The sequence below is a fragment of the Arachis hypogaea genome, chromosome 20 (genome assembly GCF_003086295.3).
Source record: "Arachis hypogaea cultivar Tifrunner chromosome 20, arahy.Tifrunner.gnm2.J5K5, whole genome shotgun sequence".
Classification (NCBI taxonomy): domain Eukaryota; kingdom Viridiplantae; phylum Streptophyta; class Magnoliopsida; order Fabales; family Fabaceae; genus Arachis; species Arachis hypogaea.
In genome coordinates, this window is record NC_092055.1 from 25,535,280 (window position 1) to 25,557,398 (window position 22,119).

General features: G+C 40.9%; 2 protein-coding genes across 2 annotated transcripts; one reads left to right on the plus strand and one right to left on the minus strand.

Moving 5' to 3' along the window:
- The first annotated feature begins 3,101 nt into the window (after nucleotides 1-3,101).
- Nucleotides 3,102-3,569, plus strand: LOC140183010 (uncharacterized). The gene has a single exon (XM_072231002.1). It carries the CDS (start codon nucleotides 3,102-3,104, stop codon nucleotides 3,567-3,569), a length of 468 nt encoding a protein of 155 aa, XP_072087103.1.
- A 14,964-nt stretch (nucleotides 3,570-18,533) lies between these two features.
- Nucleotides 18,534-21,899, minus strand: LOC112785636 (zinc finger BED domain-containing protein RICESLEEPER 2-like). Its single transcript, XM_025829086.1, has 6 exons — nucleotides 21,878-21,899; nucleotides 21,387-21,420; nucleotides 21,207-21,278; nucleotides 21,000-21,060; nucleotides 18,690-20,844; nucleotides 18,534-18,589 (listed from the first exon to the last, which is right to left on the minus strand). Exons 1-6 carry the CDS (start codon nucleotides 21,897-21,899, stop codon nucleotides 18,534-18,536), a joined length of 2,400 nt encoding a protein of 799 aa, XP_025684871.1.
- Nucleotides 21,900-22,119: the final 220 nt, after the last annotated feature.

Here is a 22,119-nt window from a genome sequence, read left to right on the forward strand (position 1 = left end):
TTGCAACTCTTAGTCAGGATATTAATTAGTGGTTATCAATTGACTTGCAAATGAACAAGAGAGCATGAATTAAAGGTTACTTGTTATGCAGTAAATGAGAATATGTTGGAGTTTTGGAGATGCTTTGCCTTTTGAATCTCTGCTTTCTCTCTATCTTCTTCTTCACGCACGCACGTCCCTCCTATGGCAAGCTGTGTGTTGGAGGATCACTGTTGTCAATGGCTACCATCCTTCCTTTCAGTGAAAATGGTCCAGGTGCGCTGTCACCGCACGGCTAATCATCTGTAGGTTCTCGATCATACCGGAATAGGATTCGCCATCCTTTTGCGTCTGTCACTACGCCCAGCACTCACGAGTTTGAAGCTCATCACAGTCATCCAATCCCAGAATCCTACTAGGAATACCACAGACAAGGTTTAGACTTTCCGGATTCTCAAGGATGCTGCCAATGGATTCTAGCTTATACCACGGAGATTCCGATTAAGGAATCTAAGAGATACTCATTCAATCTAATGTAGAACGGAGGTGGTTGTCAGGCACACATTCATAAGGTGAGTATGGTGATGAGTGTCACGGATCATCACATTCATCATAATAAGGCGCGAATGAATATCTTAGATAGGAATAAACATGATTGAATAGAAAACAGAAATACTGGCATTAACTCATCGAGGCACAGCAGAGCTCCTCACCTCCAACAATGGAGTTTAGAGACTCATGCCGTCAAAAAGGTACAAAGTTTAGATCTGAAATGTCATGAGATACAAAATAAATCTCTAAAAGTTGTTTAAATACTAAACTAGTAACCTAGGTTTACAGAAAATGAGTAAACTATGATAGATGGTGCAGAAATCCACTTCTGGGGCCCACTTGGTGTGTGCTGGGGCTGAGACTAAAGCTTCTCACGTGCATAAGGCTGTTTTGGGCATTCAACGCCAACTTTGGATCCAATTCTGGCGTTGAACTCCAACTCCTAACTTGTTTCTGGCGCTGGACGCCAGACAGCAGCATAGAACTAGTGTTGAACACCAGTTTACGTCATCTATCCTTGAGCAAAGTATGGACCATTATATATTTCTGGAAAGCCCTGGATGTCTACTTTCCAACGCAATTAGAAGCGCGCCATTTGGAGTTCTGTAGCTCCAGAAAATCTACTTTGAGTGTAGGGAGGTCAGAATCCAACAGCATTAGTAGTCCTTTTTCAGCCTAAATCAGATTTTTGCTCAGCTCCCTCAATTTCAGCCAGAAAATACCTGAAATTACAGAAAAACACACAAACTCATAGTAAAGTCCAGAAATATGAATTTTGCCTAGAAACTAATGAGAATAAACTAAAAACTAACAAAAATATACTAAAATCTATATGAAATTAACCCCAAAAAGCGTATAAAATACCCGCTCATCAGAACCCAACCCCCGAACACCAAGAGACTACAACCCATGGAAGGATAGAAAGCACTATTCGCCAGACCCCAACGCAAAACAAGGAGAATGATCCCGAAATACCGATCGTCGAAAACCTAGTAGAAAAAGTAGCTCAGATAATCCAAGACCTCTGTCTCCGAGTACAAGAACTCGAGGGACGAGTCCCAGCTAAGGAAAAACACCACATCGAGGATGGAAGCCACGCGACTTCCCAATCAAGATCCCGCCATGAAGTTAGACACAGCAGGTTGCTCGAACGGTGACACAACAGCAGAAACGATCGCAGCGCCTCTCGCGACCAAAGACATAAGCACGGGGCGAACGGCAGAAGACACGCTAGGTCGCCCGAACGGCGACACGGCAAGAGGCACAACCGTAGCGTCTCTCGCGACCCGAGTCCTCAACATGACACCGACGACGACCGACGACATCAAGAAGCTAAACGCACAAGAAACGACCACGTAATCATGGGAGCTACTCCCTTTACTGAAAGAATCCTGAAAGCAAAACTCCCCAAGGATTTTGACAAACCCACAGACATGAAGTACGACAGAACCAAGGACCCCTAGAAACACCTAACGGCCTTCGAGGCCAAAATGAACCTAGAAGGGGCCTCCGACACGGTTCGATGCAGGGCCTTCCCAATAACCCTAGCCGGACTCGCGATTAAATGATTTAACGCCCTTCCCAATGGATCCATAACTGGCTTCCACGATATCTCGCGGAAATTCATGGCCCAATTCACCACCAGAATTACCAAAGCCAAGCATCCCATCAGCTTATTGGGAGTTACCCAGAGACAGGACAAATCCATGAGAAAATACCTTGACCGATTCAACGACGAGTGCTTGACAGTCGACGGACTCACGGACTTAGTCACAAGCCTTTGCCTGACCAACGGACTCATGAATGAAGACTTCCGAAAATACCTCACCACCAAACCGGTTTGGATCATGCACGAGATCCAGGGGGTCAAAAAGGAGTACATAAACGACAAAAAGGTAAGCCAAGTCGTAGCTGCCAATAAACGGCAGCACGGCAACACACAGCACGGCAACACTGCACCTCGACATAACCCCCCATCAAGAGAAAACCAAAAGGAATATCCCAAACCAGCAAACATAAACCGACCTCCTAGAGTCGGAAAATTCTCTAACTACACGCCCCTGACGGCCCCGATCATCGAAATATACGACCAAATAGTAAACTGAGGTATCCTCCCGAAGGCCCGACAACTCAAGGAAAGAACCGGCGGCAACAAAACCCTATACTGCGACTACCACCGAGGTTACGGACATGGGACACAAGACTATTTTGACTTAAAAGATGCTCCCAAACAAGCAATAAGAGACGGCAAGCTCCCTGAGTTTGCCAAAATTATTAGGGAACCAAAACATGCAGAAAGAGACAGATCACCAGAGAGAGAAGGACGCAACCCGAGGACGCAGAGATAAGCCCCCAGGGAAAGCCCAAAGACAGACTCGACCATAATCGTAAACACCATCAGAGGCAAAGACACCCCAGGTAAATCAAAATCAGTACTCAAGAAGGATCTCAATGTCCTGGCAGTCAGAAACCAAACCTCGACCGCCACCACCGGTAAGGCGATAACATTCTCCCCCGAGGACTGCCAATATGGAACCTCGGCGGAAGACGCCCCCTTCGTCATCTCGGCAATGATCGAAACCGGGCTAGTCAGAAGAATACTGGTGGATACAGGAGCAAACTCTAACATCCATTTCAGAGGAGCCTTCGACAAGCTTGGCCTCCGCAATGACAATCTACAAACAGACCGCAACGAACTCACTGGACTCGGAGACAACTTCCTCAAACCAGACGGTTTCATCGTCCTTCCCCTCACCATAGGGACGGGAAACCAAAGGAAGACAATCCTATCCGAGTTCGTGGTCCTCAAAGACTCCACCGCCTACAACGTCATCCTCGAAAGAAAAACAATCAACGACCTCTCCGCCGTCATCTTCACTAAATACCTTCTCATGAAGTTCACAGCAGAAGATGGCTCCATCGAAACCATCCACGGAGATCGGGAAATCGCAGTAGAATGCGACAACGCCAGCCTAGCCTTGCGAAAAAGATCCCGCGATGTGGCTGGCATATTCTTAGCCGACCTGGATGCCCGATAAGATGGATAACCCAGGCCGAAACCAGAAGGAGACATGGAAAAACTACAAATAGGGCAAGCCAAAGAAGAGTACACTTTCATCAATAGGAACCTCCCGTACGATCTTAAAGAAGATCTCTCACGCCTCCTAAGGCATAGAGACTTGTTCGCATTCACACCCGCCGACATGCCAGGAATAGACCCCAACCTAATATCTCACCGACTAGCCGTAGATCCCAAGGCTAAACCTGTGGCACAGAGGAGACGGAAAATATCCCCCGACCGAGCAGCCGAGGTCAACAAACAGGTTAAAGCCCTCCTCAAAGCGAGCTTTATCAAGGAACTGCCTTATACGACCTGGCTGGCTAACGGCGTGCTAGTAAAAAAAGCAAATAGGAAATGGCCGATGTGCATCGACTACACGGACATAAATAAAGCCTATCCAAAAGACGCCTTCCCCCTACCAAATATTGACGGGCTGGTAGACGCCGCAACCGGCCACCAATATCTCAGCTTCATGGATGCGTATTCCGGGTACAATCAGATACCCATGCATCGACCTGACGAAGAGAAAACGGCCTTCATCACTCCCAACGGCACGTACTGCTACACAATCATGCCCTTTGGCCTTAAAAACACCGGAGCCACTTACCAAAGGCTCATCAACCAAATTTTCCAATGCCTATCCAAGAACAAGCTAGAAGTTTACATAAACAACATGCTCGTGAAGACCGAATCCGGCGAACAACTCATTAGCGACCTCAAGCTCGTAATGGATACTCTGAGGAGGCACCAAATGCGCCTCAACCCGACAAAATGTGCATTCGGGACGGAAGCAGAGAAATTCTTAAGGTTCATGATCACACAACACGGGGTAGAGGCAAACCCCGAAAACTGTAAAGCCATACTCGAAATGGCAAGTCCAAAAAACCTCAAAGACATCCAGAAACTGACTGGCCGGCTGACCACCCTATCTCGTTTTCTCGGCGCGTTGGCCCAGAAGGCGATCCCCTTCTTTAAACTTATGAAGAAAGGAACCCCCTTCAAATGGGATACAGAATGCGAAAAGGCATTCCAACACTTCAAAGCAGTACTAGCGGAACCCCCCGTTCTCGCCAAACCCCAAATAGGGGAGGTCCTCTATCTATACCTATCCATAATAGAAGGAGCACTAGCCGCGGCACTGGTCCGAGAAGGCGAAAACAAGGCCCAGTGACCTATCTACTTTGTAAGCAAAGTCTTCCAAGACACAGAATCACGCTACTCCCGCCTCGAGAAGCTCGCCTTCGCGCTCCTCACAGCTTCCCGACGCCTTCGCCAATACTTCCAGGCAAACCCCACTACAGTCTAAACCAACTAAGCGGTCAGATAAGTACTGCAGAAGCCCGACCTAGCGGGACGAATGCTAGCATGGTCCATCGAACTATCCCAATTCCAAATAATATTCGAACCCGGACCGGGATCAAAGCACAGGCCCTGGCAGATTTCATCGCCGAGATGACACCAGGAAATCCCACCACCAAAACCTGGAAGCTACACGTAGATGACTCATCCAACATTACCTCTGGCAGAGCCAAAGTGATACTCGAAAGCCAAAATAGGGTCGTAATCGAACAATCTGTTCGGTACGAGTTCCCTGTCTCCAAAAACCAAGCAGAATACGAGGCTCTCTTAGCCGGCTTAACTCTAGCCAAAGAGGTCGGGGCAAAAGTCTTAGAGATATGCAGCGAATCACAGGTAGTCAGCTCCCAAGTCAACGGAGACTACCAAACACGAGACCCCTTACTCCAACAATACCTCACCAAGGTAAATAAGCTAAAAGAAGAATTCGATCGAATAACCATACAGCACGTTCCCAGGGAATGAAATGCAAGAGCAGACTGATAAACCACTATTTTATGGTTTATCTTGTGCTCAATTGAGTGGATTTTATCAATCTTTCATACACTTATTCATATGATTTGTATGAGTTTACGTTTTCCTTCCTGATTTTGTGCTATGATTGAAAACATGCTTCTTTGGTCTTAATTTTGATATGTTTAATCTTCTCTTATTACCATTCGATGCCTTGATATGTGTGTTAAGTGATTTTAGAGATTACAGGGCAGGAATGGCTTAGAGGATGGAAAGGAAGCATGCAAAAGTGGAAGGAATACAAGAAGTTGAAGGAACTGCAAAGCTGTCAACCTGACCCTCTCGCACTAAAACGACCACAACTTAAGCTACATCTCACAAAATAAATCCTCGTTGCAAGTATAGCTTCTAAACCGGCAAGGAATCCCTTTCTTACAAACATTTTGGTTGTCACAAGTAACAAACTCCTAAATAAATTGATAACCGAAGTATTTAAACCTCGGGTCATCTTCTCAAGGAATTGCAGGGAGGTATGTTCTTATTATTGGTTATGAGTCTTGTAAATCGGGGGTTTTGAAAGTAAGGCACAGGTAATTTAAATGATAAGAAAAACAAATAAATGATTATAAAATAAACTCTTGGCAAGGTATGAAAATTCGGAAGTCCTATCCTAGTTATCCTTATCGGTGGTGATGAGAATTGAGTTTGATCCCACTTAGTTAATCTTTACTAAAGCAAAGGAAAGTCAAGTGGACTAATTAGTGTGATCCTCAAGTCCTAGTCAATCCCTAAGAAAGGACTAGATTTAGTAGAATTCAAGTCAATTAGCAAAGATAACAATTATCAATCACGATAAGTTTGATAACTCAAGAGTCTCCAGTTAATCAATTAAAGTCAAGAATATAAAAAGCTAAATAAAAAGTCATAAATCTGAAATACCTCAATTGCATTAATAGAAGAAAATCAATTTAAACATAAAGAGTTCAGAAGCCAAATTGGTAACATAAGTCAGATACGAATAAAAGCATTAGAATAAATAAATAAAAATATAAAAGGAATATTGAACCTGATAAAGGGTTGAAATCATAAATCCTTTAAGAGGAATCCTAATCCTAAATCCTAAGAGAGAGAGGAGAGAACCTCTCTCTCTGAAAACTACATCTAAATTATGAAAAAGTGAATAATAGAAGGCCTCCCCATGAATGGATGCATTCTCCCACTTTATAGCCTCTAATATGTGTTTTCTGAGCTGAAAACTGGGTCGAAAACAGCCCAGAAATCGCTGGAGAAGAAATCTGCCACGCTGATTTTCGTCACTGCGACGCGTCCGCGTGGAGCATGCGTTCGCATCACCTAGCGTTAGGGCAACTATGATATATTATATATCAAATCTAAGCCCCGGACTTTAGCTTTCCAACGCAACTGGAACCGCGTCGTTTGGACCTCTGTAGCTCAAGTTTTGACCGTTTTAGTGCGAGAGGGTCAGGCTGATAGCTTTGCAGTTCCTTCAACTTCTTGTATTCCTTCCACTTTTGCATGCTTCCTTTCCATCCTCCAAGCCATTCCTGCCCTATAATCTCTGAAAATACTTAACACACATATCAAGGCATCGAATGGTATAAAGGGAGAATTAATATTAATAAAATTAAGGTCAAAGAAGCATGTTTTCAATCATAGCACAAAATCAGGAAGGAAAATATAAAACATGCGAATTGTATGAATAAGTGAGTAAAGAGTTGATAAAAACCACTCAATTGAGTATAAGATAAACCATAAAATAGTGGTTTATCAACCTCCCCACACTTAAACATTAGCATGTCCTCATGCTATGCTCAAGAGAAGATATAAAGGAGTAGAGGAATGGTAAAATGTATGAAATGCAACCTATCTATATGAATGCAACTACATGCTAAGATGTTTCTACCTACTTGGTTAAAAGTAAATAAATCTTTCAAGACAAAAATAATTCAAATTCCACTAATTCAAATCATATAATAAAAGACAAGTAAACTTGTGAGAAGATAGCTCATAAAAGCAGGGAACATAGAATCAAGCACTAAACCCTCACTCGTAGTGTATATCACTCTAGTCTCTCAAGTGTATAGAGTAATTCACTCTACTCTTCTCTAATCATGCTTTCTAAACTTTGTTCTTCATCTAACCAATCAACAAATATTTAACGTACCAATGCAAACATCATGAGGTCTTTTTAGGGTTGTAATGGGGATGAGGTAAAGGTAAGGATATATATATATATATATATATATATATATATATATATATATATATATATATATATATATATATAAGGCTAAGTGAGCTAACAAAGTGAATCCTTGATTAGTCTAAGATCTCACCTAACATATACATACTTTATATAATTTAAAATGCTTTACCTAGCTACCCAAATTTTTCCACTTTTGTATTACATGCTCATGTACCAAATTTAATTTTTGAATTTTGTTCCATGTGCATTGATTCTTTTTATTTTGCATTGGGGAAATTTTTGTATCCCCTTATTTAATCACTTAAAATATTTTTTTTTCAATGCACTTGGTAATTTAATTATTTTGATTTCACATGAGCATGCTTCCCAAATTTTCAAATAACTTATTCAATTTAATTTTTCTTTTTTTTCTCTATCATCCCTATGTTCCCATAAAATTCCTCATACTTAAATTATACACAATATCTATCTTAAGCTAACCAATGATTCAACTTGAGATTTTTAATTTATTTTTCTGCTTAAGGCTAGTAATGTGGTTATAAAACAGAAGGGGTTAAAAAGTTCAAAGTGGCTAATAAGGATGACATAAAAGGGTAGGCTTATTTGGGAGAAGTGAGCTAAAACAAGTAATGGCCTCAATCATATGCAAGCATGTAAATACACTAAATAATGGATATATAGAATGGAACAAAGCAAAGATTGCAATTACAAGGGAGAAAACACACAAGAATAAAAATTTATGGTTAAATAATGTAACTATGTAAATAAGCTCAAAATCTCACAGGTTGTGTGTTCTTTGGCTCAAAAACCATGTTCCAAATACAACTTCAAACAAATTTTAACATAAAAATTTTTCAATTTAAATTAGTGAAAATTTTCAAAAATAGAGTCCTAAAAAGAAATTTATTACTTTAACCAAGTAGTAACTAAATGCATAAAATCAAACAAACATGCAATTAAACATGCAAATGCAACAACTAATTTAACAAAGAAAAATTAAACATTGGTGTTGAGACAGGAAGGTACTAACCCACGGAGATCGGTATCGACCTCCCCACACTTAAAGATTGCACCGTCCTCGGTGCATGCTAAGATGTGCAAGTGGATGGGGGATGTGGTTCCTCAGCTGGGGCTCTTTTTGTTCCTTTCCTTACTAGTGATTTGGGAGTAGCTTTCTCTTTACCCTTCTTGGTGGCCATCCTGAAAAGGAAAAAAGAAAGTAACTTTTAAAGCTAAGGGTTAGAGCAAGGAAGAGAGCGGAAAAACTGGTAATCAATGCACAATAAAGAAGAATGACGTTAACACATGGTCATGACTACATGTGAAAAGTTCATCAATGGAAATATAGCAAGTGCATGTAATGACAATTAAATGCAAGATGTATATTGGCATGCTGGTCAAAGGCATGAGTAGCATAGATCAAGCATTCGATGTCCAAGTTAGATTACCAAGTCTTTTAAACTAACAACATGTTTGTAATAACAATTATATTTAATTAATAAAATATAAAAAGGGGTTTTGTGAAAAGCAAGCATTTGGAGTAGTAGAATAAAAGAAATTTAAAAATAGTGCACAATGCCATACGGGCATTTTCACAAACACATAGCATGCATGGTAAATAAGCTATTGAAAGTATTAAATTGAACATGCAAGCAACCCTATAAAATGAATATATATAATTGTCAAACAATTCCTTAACAATCCACAAGTAAAATATAAGAAATAATGACCCAAATAAATTTCCAACACCAATGAAAATAATGCAATGAATGAAAGTATGCAAATAAATTAATAGAATGGAAGTGAAGAGGGATGAGAAGTTAAAGAGATGAAGAAGAAGAAAGTAAGAAAAGGAAGAAGAAAGAAGAAAAGATAGAAGAAATTAGGATTAGAAAAGAAAAGATAAGATAATTGGCGCTGATCTGGATAAGTTGTGTGGCGCAGGCGACGCAAGCGCGTGGGTCACGCGTTCGCGCGAATAGCGCTTCTATGAAGTGACGCGGACACGTGGGTGACGCGTTCGCGTGGAGTGATTTGTGCCATTAGCGCGAGGGCAGCCTCGCGGTCGCGCAACTCTCTGTTTTAAATGCATTTTGCCAAAAATCTGGGTGACGCGGTAGCGTGGTTGACGCGATCGTGTGAATGGCCATATTTTGAAAACAACGCGGACGCGTGGGGCACGCGTTCACGTGGTAGGGCTTGTGCTTCCAGCATCATTCCAGCCCCACTCCATCATAAGTTAATGCCATACACCCATTTACGTCAATTTTACAGAGCCACGCGTTCGCGTGGGTGACGCGGACGCGTGCGAAGGCTATTTCGCAAACGACGCGAACGCGTCAGCGACGCGATCGCGTGGGTAAATTTGTGCCTAAGGCACGCCTCTAGCCACGCTTTCGCGTGACTCTCTGTTCACTTTTCTTTTCTTCCTAATGCACTTGTGACGCGGACGCGTCGCGTGCATTTATTTATTTATTTATTTTTATACAAAATGCTGAATGCAGTATACAGATGCTAATGTAGATGTTATGAATAATTCCAGGTTCAATGAAATAAAATAAAAGTCAAAAACAAACAAAACTAAATAAAAGGAATGATCATACCATGGCGAGTCGTCTCCCACCTAGCACTTTTAGTTAAAGTCCTTAAGTTGGATATTTGGTGAGCTCCCTGTTATGGTGGCTTGTGCTTGAATTCATCCAAAAATCTCCACCAATGTTTGGAATTCCAGTAGCCTCCGAGATCCCAAACTAGGCGCAGAAAGCCTTCAAGTAAGTTAAAGCAAGTGACAAGGCCCCATGAATGTTGATTGCTGGAATGAATTCTGGGGTCCCAAACTTTGCTTTTGCACCCGTCTTCTTGTTGATCATTAGTGTTCCAACCGGGTGACAAGCAAACCGAATTCTCACTGAGGCATCCAAACAGCGTCCTAGACCCATTCTTTTGAGCTCTACACCAACTCTTGCATTTAGATTTCGAGCTTCCAACCACAAGGAACCTAGGATTGTGTTGCCAACAACTAACCATCTCCCTCTTGCTCTTAAAGCCACAAAGAGCTCTAAGCTGACCATCTGTCTCAAGTAAACCATATTCAAGTGGAATGAGAAAGCTAAGGGATATGAATTTTACCCTCTTGAATGTTGTGAAGGATGATGGTGACTTAGGTGGAGAGGTCTCCAGCAACCTTGGCAAAGTGATATCAAGCTCCACTCCCCTGTGTCCTTTCTTGACAACTTCCACCTCTTTGCAAGCTTCTTCAGTTTTAACCTCGTCCTCTTGGTAGCTTTCCTCCAATTCAATCTCCTCTTTATTGCTCACCAAGGGCATGGGAGGTTGTACTTCTTCTTCTCTAATCTCCATCTCTTGATCAACCTCTTTAAAGTCTTTAGCCATGATATGCCTTGGAGGTTGTACACCCTCCTCAACATTAATTTCAAGCTTCTTGGAAGGGGGCTCTATGACTTGAGGTTCCCATGGACGTTTTGCATCTCCTAAGTCTTCAACCACTTCTTCCTCTGCAACTATTATGGCTTCCTCCACGTGTTCCAATACAAAGCCATGTTCCTCATTGTCCACCGAAGTTTCTAGTGTCTCCTTCATGCTACGCTCTTCTTTTGATTCTTCACATGTATCCATGGGAGTACTTTGAATGCTCAGATGTTGGGAAGCTAATTTATTTACTACCTCGGTTAAGGCAGTCGTGAGTTCCAGTACACCCCTTTGCATCTTCGCTTGCCCTTGAAGAAGAACGCGAAGGATGTCATCCATTGGAGATTGGGATGGATATGAGGGTTCATTGGTTGGGAGAGAGGGCTCATAATACGGAGGTGGTTCTTATTGATAAGGATATGGAGATGGTGAATATTGAGGTGGTGGTTCTGGGTGTGGTTGGTGCGGTGGGTAAGGGTTATGGTCATATGGAGGTGAATGGTGGAAAGGGACTTGTGAGTATGGTAGTCCAAAGTTATGTTGAGGAAAGGGTTTATAGGCATATGGTGGTGGTTGTTGATAATCAAAGGAGCGCTCACCATAGCCATTGCCTTGATATGCATCACAGAACGGTTGTTGATAGTCCATTAGAGGTGGTTGTTGCCATGAGGGTTGATCAAATCCTTGTGGCTCCTCCTATCTTTGATTGTTCCAACCTTGATGCCTGTTTTCATTGTAATTTCCTCTTCCTGCAATATAATTGTAACCAGACTCATAGCCAAAGGGGTGAGAGTTCATAGTAACAAATAAAAATTAAAAACAAAAAAAATATTTTTAAATTAAAAGGTTATTGAAATTTAAATTGAGTTTGAAAATTATCTTTTAAATTTTAAATTTTGAAATTTGAAATTTTGAAATTTGAAATTTGAATTTTCAATTTTGAATTTTGATTTTTGAAAAAGTCAACAATATAAGATAAAGATTTGAAAAAGATTTAAATTTTGAAAAGATTTGATTTTTAAAATTTTTAAATTTAAATTTTGACATTTGAATTTTGAATTTTGGAATTTAAATATTGAAAATTGAAATTTGATTTTTGAAATAAGATAAGATAAGATTTTGAAAAAGATATATTTTTTAAAAAGATTTGAATTTTGAAATTTAAAACTAAGATAAGATAAGATAAAAATTTTAAAATAAAAATCTGAATTTTTTAAAAGGAAAATTCGAAAATCCAATTAAAATAAAGAGAAAAGATATTTTTGAATTTAATGAGGAAAGAGAAAAACAATAAAATGACACCAAACTTAAATTTTTTAGATCAAAACGAAGAAAACAACCAAGAACAACTTGAAGGTCAAGATGAACACGAAGAACAACTTGAAGATCAAGATGAACACCAAAAACAAATTTTTGAAAAAATTAATTTTAATAACTAAATAAAAACCAATAACCTCTTAATTTACGAAAAAGCAAAAATAAAAACAAAAATAAAAACAAATAAACAAGCAAAAGAAAATATTTACATTAACCAATAATAAGGCACACGTTTGCAATTCCCCGGCAATGGCGCCATTTTGACGAATGGAATTTTCTATCGGTGAAAAAATTCACAAATATATAATCGCGTTGTAAGTATAGCTTCTAAACCAACAGAAAATCCCTTCGTACAAACGTTTTGGTTGTCACAAGTAACAAACCTCTAAATAAATTGATAACCGAAGTATTCAAACCTCGGGTCGTCTTCTCAAGAAATTGCAAGGAGGTGTTCTTATTATTGGTTATGAGTCTTGTAAATTGGGGGTTTTGAAAGTAAGGAACAGGTAATTTAATTGGCAAGAAAAATAAAATAATAATAATAAAATAAACTCTTGGCAAGGTATGAAAATTCAGAAGTTCTATCATAGTTATCCTTATCGGTGGTGATGAGAATTGAGTTTGATCCCACTTAGTTAACCTTTACTAAAACAAAGGAAAGTCAAGTGGACTAATTAGTGTGATCCTCAAGTCCTAGTCAATCCCTAAGAAAGGACTAGAGTTAGTAGAATTCAAGTCAATTAGCAAAGATAACAATTATCAACCACGAAAAGTTTGATAACTCAAGAGTCTCCAGTTAATCAATTAAAGCCAAGAGGAAAAAAATATCTAAATTAAATTAAAAGCATTCATAAATAGAATAAAGCAATCATAAATCTAAAATACCCCAAACTACGTTTAAACATAAATTCAAATCTAACATGGAAAGGTTTATAAGCTAAATTGAAAAGATAAATATCAATTAAAGTAATAAAATAAAAGTAGAAAATAAATTAAAGGAACATTGAACCTGTGATGAAGAAGAAATAATCCTAAATCCTTTAAGAGTAATCCTAATCCTAAATCCTAAGAGAGAGGAGAGAACCTCTCTCTCTCTAAAAACTACATCTAAATCATGAAAAGTGAATAATAGAAGACATGTTTTTGAATGAATGGATTTCCCCACTTTATAGCCTCTAATATGTGTTTTCTGGGCCGAAAACTGGGTCGAAAACAGCCCAGAAATCGCTGGAGAAGAAATCTGCCACGCTGATTTTCGTCACTGCGACGCGTCCGCGTGGAGCACGCATTCGCATTGCCTAGCGTCAGGAAAACTATGGCATACTATATATCAAATCGAAGCCCCGGACGTTAGCTTTCCAACGCAACTGAAATCGCATCATTTGGACCTCTATAGCTTAAGTTGTGGTCGTTTTAGTGCGAGAGGGTCAGGCTGACAGCTTTGCAGTTCCTTCAACTTCTTGTATTCCTTCCACTTTTGCATGCTTCCTTTCCATCCTCTAAGCCATTCCTACTCTGTAATCTCTGAAATCACCTAACACACATATCAAGGTATCGAATGGTAATAAGAGAAGATTAAACATATCAAAATTAAGACCAAAGAAGTATGTTTTCAATCATAGCACAAAATCAGGAAGGAAAACGTAAACTCATGCAAATCATATGAATAAGTGTATGAAAGATTGATAAAATCCACTCAATTGAGCACAAGATAAACCATAAAATAGTGGTTTATCACAGAACTACTCTCAAAATTGGCCAACACCAAGCCAAGACAAGGTAACCGGTCGTTAATTCAGGAAGTCGTCCGAACGCCGTCCGTAGCAACCACGATCGACACTGTTCTACCGATCTACGACCTGGAATCGTGGACCTCCCCTATCCTACAATACCCCCTTGACGGGGTACTACCCGACGACCCCAAAGAAGAAAATCGGGTAAAACGGGAAGCCGCTAACTACACCGTCGTTTTAGGACAACTGTATAAACAAGGATTCTCGCATCCCCTACTCAAGTGCGTTGAGCCCGGGGACACGAAGTACATACTCTGAGAAATCCACAAGGCTGCTGCAGCCATCACATCGAGGGCAAAACCCTAGCCCAGAAGGTCGTTCGGGCTGGATACTTCTGGCCCTCAGTTATCAAGGACTCCATGCAGCTGGTAAAAAACTGCAGTAAATGAGACACGCGCCGACTTCCACCAAGCCGCTCCATACCATCTCAACGTCATAATGGCAGAACGGCCATTTGGAACATGGGGCGTCGACCTTGTCGGCCCCTTTCCCACGGCACCCGGACAACTCTGGTATCTCATCGTCACCATAGACTACTACACCAAATGGATCGAGGCCGAGCCCTTGGCCTCCATCACGGCAATCCAATGCCGAAAGTTTTTTGGAGACACATAATTACCCGGTTTGGGATCCCCGAGATCATAATCTCGGACAACAGAACCCAATTCACCGACAAAAAATTTCGAGAATTCTTGGAAGGGCTTGGCATATCCCATCGTTTCAGCTCAGTAGAACACCCCCAGATAAATGGACAGGTGGAGTCCGCAAACAAGATAATGGTTAAGGGACACAAGAAATGACTCGACGGGGCCAAAGGACTATGGGCCGACGAACTCAGATCACTCCTCTGGTCATACCGAACCACACCCCAAACCTCCACAAGGGAAATCCCGTTCCGCCTGACATACGGCATAGAAGCCATTGTCCAAGTAGAGATTAGAAACCCAAGCCCCCGGAGAACAATTGGAAGTAACGACGAAGAGGCAGAACGGGACCTCACAGAGGAAGTGCAAAACATAGCCCACATGCCAGAGTTAGCCTTAAAGCAAAGAACCGGCTTAAGGTATAACCGCAGTGTAATCCGACGGGAGTTCGCACCCGATGACCTCGTCCTACGACGAAACAATATCGGTGCCCCCACCCCCAGAGAAGGGAAGCTCACCCCTAACTGGGAAGGCCCATACAGAATCAAGGCAATAGTAGGAAAGGGAGCATACAAGCTCGAAAGACTCAACAGCACCGAGATCCCGAGGACCTGGAACGCCGCCAATTTACAATGATATTACGCGTAGGCTCATCCCCTACCTTCAAGTTCCTCTTTTACTTATTCTTCTACTTATTCTTTTGTTTTTTTCTCTTTTACTCGTTATTTTTCACAAGTGTTATTTTTGGGTACTCTTTCCTCCCACGTCGGAGGGTTTTAACGAGGCCCAACTTAATAAAATTTCCATAATACACCTGCCCCGCTTCTCCCTATGCTTTCGTAACAGCAAAAGAACGCACGGCCAACATCAATAATCGATCACCCTCGAGGCCTAAAAACGGATATCCACACACTACTAAACAGCCTACCGACATCGAACGGCTAGCGAAAAGCCAATACAAACGGCTAACGAACTCGAACGGCTACCGAAAGCCAATACAAACGGCTTGCAAAATAAAAGGCCTGACCGACCCAAAAAGCAACTATCCACAAATATCTAAGAGCCAACAAACACGGCTCAATAAAAATAAAATGGCCCGATCGGCCTAGTCATTCAACAAAGTCAACAATCCAGCGACACAACATGGCCACACAGCCAGTCAAATCTCAAAAAATTTACAAGTCATAAAATCAGCAGAACAAAAAAAAATCTACTCAAAGATCCACAATACAACCATCCTGAACAACCCTGAACTCCCCCATGACGGACACGTCGGCACCTAGAGCGAGCACTTGAGCCTCAGCCCTCATCGTCTCCTCGGCCGCCATCACCGCCTCCTTCACATCGGCAAGAAGCTCTGTCTTCTCCTTCTTAAGTGCCTCCACCTCAGCCTTTGATCCCGCAACCTCAACTTTCAGGGAGTTTGCTTCAGCAAGGAGCACAGCAGCCTGGGATTCAGCGTCGGAAGCCCTCTTCTGCTCCTCGCCCAGCTGAGACAAAAGCGAAGCCTCGACCTCGGAAAGACAGAGGATCTCAGCCCCGGCCTCCTCGGATGACTTCACAGCCTTCTCCTTAGCCACCTCCGCAACCTCAAGCTGCTCCTTCAGCTTGGCCACCTCGGCCTGGAAATGGCGCAACTTCTTCTCCAAAAGGCCAACTTGGGCCATCACGGGTTCAGCCTTCCGAACAATAACTGCGGATCGGAAAAGGGAGCAATAAATAGACTTGGCCTGGAAGGCCACGTCACAGTCATAAAAAACCCCTCAGTACCGGGCATCAAATGTTGGTCAATGAAAGCCGAAGCATCGAAGCGTTGATCCATCACGGAAGGCACAACACCCTCCTCCTCCAGGTTCTCACTACTAATCTCCTCGGGCCTCTTCTGCTTTCGAGAAGCCTCGGCTGCTGAGACTACAATTACCTCCTCCTCGGGCAAATTCACAGGACCCGGGGAAACCCGAGCTTCAACCCTCGCCCCAGCCGAGATCACTTCTTGCGAAATAACCCGGGAGTCTGCGGCTGGATGGGACAACGGGGTAGACAGAGAAGCCGACGACGCCTCCTCCCGATCCATAGCAGCCTTGAGCCTCGCCAGCGAGGTCAAACCACCAGCAATCTCAACTGAAAAGGGAAAGGGAAAATATAAGTCCCAAACTCGGCAACACGCCAAAAAAAACACACCAATATACGACCGGCAGGCCACAGGGTCCCCCAAAACGTCTCGGGGATTCAATGGTCGTTCCCCAAACAAATGCCAAAGGACGCTGGCAATATCTTTATCCTCCGGAGTCAAGCCATCATAGGTAACTCTCGTCAACACCGACGGCCCGGCACCAAAGTTCCAATAAGTCGGAAACCGACGTTCACCTTCCATCGTCAACCAGAAAGGATGATGCCCTTGAACAGGGCGCACCTTAAAATACTCCCTTTTAAATCCGTGAAAGGAGTCCTCAAATAACCTGAATATACGTTGATGAGGCTGAGCCCTAAACAACATATATCCTTTTTTATGCTTTCCCTCCTTGGTCGGAAGAGTGCATAAGAAAAGAAAAAGAAAAACAGGAACGGAGACCGGAAGCTCGATGTATTCACACATGAGCTCAAAAGTACGAACAGCCGCCCAACTATTTGGATGAAGCTGAGACGGCGCCATGGAACACCGACTCAGCAATGCCTGAATGAAGGGCGAAAAGGGGAGCCGCACGCCAAGCCGAGTGAACATCGATTCATAGACCCACATCCAATCCGGAAGGGTCGGTGAATCGAGGTTCAGGTAGCAAACCCTCTCATCAGCATCGGGGAGGGCGAGCTCGTATTGCCGCTCCGCATCGTCGCCCCCACAAACCGCCCCCTGATCACGGAGCCTTTGGAGATCCGCCTCCGTCATCCGCAACGGGACCCCCCAAACATCACTGGTCACCCATGCATAGAGAGAGGGAACGCCCCTGGACGGAGCTATCGGAGCACCCACACCCTCATCCCTCCACCGATGCATACCTAAGATAGGGAGGAGCACCACCGTCAGCCTACCAAAACTACGCAGAAATAGAAAGGACGGCCAAAAACTATTACCCACTACTAATCCACGCAGTGGTGCTTAGTCCCTCCAAAAAAATAAAACAACTACCCCTACCCAGAACACAGCACCAGAAAGCAGCAGGCAATAGTAGGGGTGTTCGCAGTGCGGTTTGGTTCGGTTTTTGAAGGAAAAGCCATCCGATCCGATCGTTTAATTAAGCTGCGGTTCGGTTTGGTTCGGTTTTTTTTTCAAGGTCATCCGAACCAAACCAAACCAATTAAAATCGGTTTGGTTTGGTTCGGTTTGTTCGGTTTTTTCATTCAAAAAAAATTCTACCATACTATTATGCAAAGTCATACAAAATAGCTAACAAAGTCATAACATTGAAATCGACAAACCAAAATACACAATAGCCAACAAAGTCTTGATCTAAGGAAATATAACGACAACAGAATTCAAATACGACAATTAAAGAAGTTTAATAGTTCAACAGTAAACACAACTGAAAATAAAAATAAATTGTCATTAGCAAAGTTGTGGTGTCTTCTCCAACAAAATAGCTAAACTTCATAATGCAAACCAACCTGAAATAAAAAAAAATAGTTACATAATAAGAACAAGAGTTACAATAATAATTATAATAATAATAATAATAATAATATAAGGAAAAAATTCCTACCATAACAACTTAACAAGATGTACTTTAATCAGACTCAACACCAGAATCTTCTTCATTAGGATCACGAGTGGGTGCAAGTTCTACAAAATATATAAAACAAGAAACAATGATAACAATTAATATATATTAATAAAAACTAGATTAAAATAAAGAAAATTATAAGTAGAAACTTAACCATACCTAATTCCAACTTCTCCAATTCCTCGATGAGTTCCTCGAGGACAAGTTTTGGAGAGTTTCGGAGCCAATTTTGGGTACAAATTAACGCTTCAACTATCATCGGTGTTAGAGAACTCCTATAATTATTCAACACCCTTCCTCCAGTACTAAATGCCGATTCTGAAGCAACTGTGGAAACTGGCATGGCTAAGACGTCTCTTGCAATCTGCCCAAGGATTGGAAATTTAGTGGAATTCACTTTCCACCAATTTAGAATGTCGAATTGCACGCCACTCTTCTCTAATGCCTCCATAAGATATAACTCCACCTCATTCTTGTTAGCACTCTCATTGAATTGCATTTCCTTCTCAAATTCCATAGCAAAAGAAGTTTCATGTGCCTCAAGCTCTTGTGTGCTATTTTCAGGAGGATCTTGTCGAGTAGACCTTTGATAGTTACCACCAAACAGCCTGTAGCTATCAAACACCCTAAAAAGCGTCTCCTTCACCTTTGAAGTTAAGAATTCAGCATCTTCTTTTTCATACAACTTTTCAAAACTCCACTTAATCAATTGAAGCTTATACCTAGGATCAAGAACAACTGCAATGAAAATCATCATGTTTGTGTTCTTTATATTTCCCCAATACTTATCATACTTGGACTTCATTTTCTCAGCCATGCTTGAAAGTACCGTATCCAAGCTTCCCATCCAATGCTTAAGTGTAGACAATATTTTACAAAAGTCATTAAAGTGTTGAGAAGATGTCACAAACGTTGAACCAGAAACTTGGTTAGTAACATCGTAAAATATTTTTAAAAACTTCACAAAATGCCTTGCATTCTCCCAATCCTCAGACCTAGGAATCCCACCAGCCATCATAGCATACTCAGAATCTCTCTCCCCCAAACGTTTAAATGCCTTTTGAAACTTCAAAGCACTTTCAAGCATTAAAAAGGTAGAGTTCCACCTAGTAGGAACATCTAAATGGACAGTGCCTTTTTCCAGAATTCTAGCTTCCTTAATCATACTTTTAAACCTCTCAGTACGACCAGGTGATGCACGCACATGCCGAACTGCATTTCTAATCTTTAAAATTGACTCATGCATTTCTCTCAACCCATCATTCACAACAAGATTTAAAATATGAGCACAACATCTAACATGTAAAAACTCTCCCCTTAATGGATGTGAGTTCCAATCCTCCATTCTATTTTTCAAGTAAGAAAGTGCAACATCATTTGAACTAGCATTATCAACAGTGATAGAAAAAACCCGGGATATCCCCCAGCTCAACAAACATCTCTCAATCTTCCTACCAATTGTTTCCCCCTTGTGATTCTTGATAGCACAAAAATTCAAGATTCTTTTTTGCAATTTCCAATTAGCATCAATGTAATGAGCAGTAAGGCAAAGATAGTTCAAGTTTTGCACAGATGACCAACAATCAGTTGTCAAACAAACATTTTGATTTGGTTGAGAGAAAACAGACTTCAACTTAACTTTTTCATTCAAATAAAGCTTCCAACAATCCCTAGCAACTGTGAGCCTTCCAGGAATTGGAAACTTGGGTTGCAAACAACTCGTATAATAACGAAAACCCTCCCCCTCAACATGCGAAAAAGGAAATTCATCCACAATAATCATTCTAGCAAGCGCTTGTCTACAACGATCAACATCAAATGACACGGCAGAAAGTGAACTACCTATCCCTTTCCTATCATCTTTTACCACATCTTGAAAACAAAGAATCTTTTGGGTAGGATCTAATGCCTCCTTCGGAAATTTTTTGCATTGCGACAACAACTGATTTTTCATGTTACTAGTGCCATTTTTATGTGTATCACATGCATAACTAGCCCCACACCAATTACATTTAGCTCTAGGATACTGTGGATTACTAGTTTCATCTTTAGTAAAGTGATCCCATGTCCAAGACCTAGGTCTACAAGGTTTTCTCTTACCTTCATCGGTCTCAGTTTCAGCAGAGTCATCAACGGGAGCTTCTTCAACAGCCCGCCTTTTCCCTCGGCCTCTACTAGCAAGCTTCCTTGTGTTTCGATGAGGAGCTGGCACAGGAGGCAATGCAGTCGGAGATCTGATGCTTGTTGATTCATTCGGAATAGGAACGGGAGGCAATCCAGTGTCGCCCATATTCTCACTTGAACTGACGTCAAACTACATAAACAAATACAATAAATCAATGACAGAAACCAGCAATAAACAAAACAATAAACAAAACCAGCAGTAAAAAACCAATAAACAAGCAATAAGCTATCAATAAACCAGCAATAAACAAAACAATAAATCAAGTACATAAACCAGCAATAAACAAAACAATAAACAAAACCAGCAGTAAAAAACCAATAAACAAGCAATAAGCTATCAATAAACCTGCAATAAACAAAACAATAAATCAAGTACATAAACCAGCAATAAACAAAACAATAATCAAAACCAGCAGTAAAAAACCAATAAACAAGCAATAAGCTATCAATAAACCAGCAATAAACAAAACAATAAATCAGCAAGCAATAAACCAGCAATAAACAAAACAATAATCAAAACCAGCAGTAAAAAACCAATAAACAAGCAATAAGCTATCAATAAACCTGCAATAAACAAGCCAATAAATCAAGTACATAAACCAGCAATAAACAAAACAATAATCAAAACCAGCAGTAAAAAACCAATAAACAAGCAATAAGCTATCAATAAACCTGCAATAAATAAAACTGAACAAATCCTTATAATCTAAACAAGCAATAAACAAAACCAGCAATAAAAAACCAATAAACAAGCAATAAGCTATCAATAAACAAGCAATAAACAAAACAAGACTAAACAAGCAATAAACAAAACAAGACTAAACAAGCATAATAAATTTGGATCATAATAAACTAAACCAGCATAATAACTTAGTGATGCATAATAAATTCCCAAAATAAACACCAAAACCAATACTGAGGAAAGTTTGGATCTTACAACATAGAAAAAAGAAATGCTAATTAAAAAAAAATCTTTGACCTCCTATCATATCATAAAATTCACATATGCAGGTAACACCTTGGAACCATAAAAACACTAGATGAAATTTTCAGTGCTCGTGAAACACTAAGCTATGTTGGCAAATGGCAATGTAACTTTCATTAGTTGCAGTGAAGGAGCAATGCAACTGCATAAGCATGGAGCATTGGAGATTGAGACTAACTCTCAAGACTTTTCAATGGCATTGTGTTGAACTCAATTAGAGAGAAAGGAAACACGAAACGTAGTGTTTGTTATCAAATTCTGCTTGAAACAGCAATAGCAATTAGCAATGGTGGTGGGAACTGTTTTTTTGTTTTTTTTTTTCGGTAGGAATTTTCCGATGAGATCCCGGTGAGAAGTTTAAATCAATAAACTGAACAAAACCTACTGAAGTTTAAATCAATAAACAAGCAATAAACTGAA

Coding starts and splice junctions, on each gene's coding strand:
- LOC140183010 (XM_072231002.1), top strand. CDS start 3,102: ATGATCGAAACCGGGCTAGTCAGAAGAATACTGGTGGATACAGGAGCA.
- LOC112785636 (XM_025829086.1), bottom strand. CDS start 21,899: ATGCCATTGAAAAGTCTTGAGA. Junction 21,421..21,877: donor GCCATTGAAAAGTCTTGAGA/GTTAGTCTCAAT, acceptor TTGCTTGTTTAG/ATTATAAGGATTTGTTCAGT. Junction 21,061..21,206: donor TATTGTTTTGTTTATTGCTG/GTTTATTGCTTG, acceptor TGTTTATTGCAG/GTTTATTGATAGCTTATTGC.